The sequence below is a fragment of the Penaeus monodon genome, chromosome 29 (assembly GCF_015228065.2).
Source record: "Penaeus monodon isolate SGIC_2016 chromosome 29, NSTDA_Pmon_1, whole genome shotgun sequence".
Lineage (NCBI taxonomy): Eukaryota > Metazoa > Arthropoda > Malacostraca > Decapoda > Penaeidae > Penaeus > Penaeus monodon.
In genome coordinates this window covers 37,495,429-37,495,804 of record NC_051414.1, presented here as the reverse complement: position 1 = coordinate 37,495,804, position 376 = coordinate 37,495,429, and the positions used below count along the sequence as shown (strand labels likewise).

The window sequence follows — 376 nt, the reverse complement described above, 5'->3', positions numbered from 1 at the left end:
ATGCAGACATTTCGAAATCGACCTCCTTCTCCCTCTCCAGCACCAATATTACGTGAACGAAGGGAAATGCGGAATCTGCGGCGACGCCTGGGAGCTGTCGCCTCGACCGCACGAACTGGGGGGACCCTACGCCACGGGGACCATCGTCAGGCGCTACCAGGAGGGGGAGGTCATCGAGGTCATGGCTGACATCACCAGCAACCATCGCGGGCACTTCGAGGTCAGGATATGCCCCGCCCCTGACCCGGAGGCCACGCAGGACTGCCTTGACCTGTGAGTGTCCTTAGGATGTTTACTGAGGTTTTTTAATTAATTGGTAGTAGGAGGGTTCTTGAATTTGTTACGTGTGTTCATTTTGTTCTTAACTGTGATGGTG

General features: G+C 54.8%; 1 protein-coding gene across 1 annotated transcript in view; it reads left to right on the top strand.

Annotated features, from left to right (window-relative positions):
• Window positions 1–292, top strand: part of LOC119591704 — a 2,677-nt gene extending 2,385 nt beyond the window's left edge. Inside the window, exon 4 of the mRNA XM_037940451.1 lies at window positions 41–292. Within this exon, the coding sequence (XP_037796379.1) occupies window positions 41–277 (237 nt within the window). The 3' untranslated portion in view covers window positions 278–292. The remainder of the gene's footprint in view (window positions 1–40) is intronic.
• Window positions 293–376: the final 84 nt, after the last annotated feature.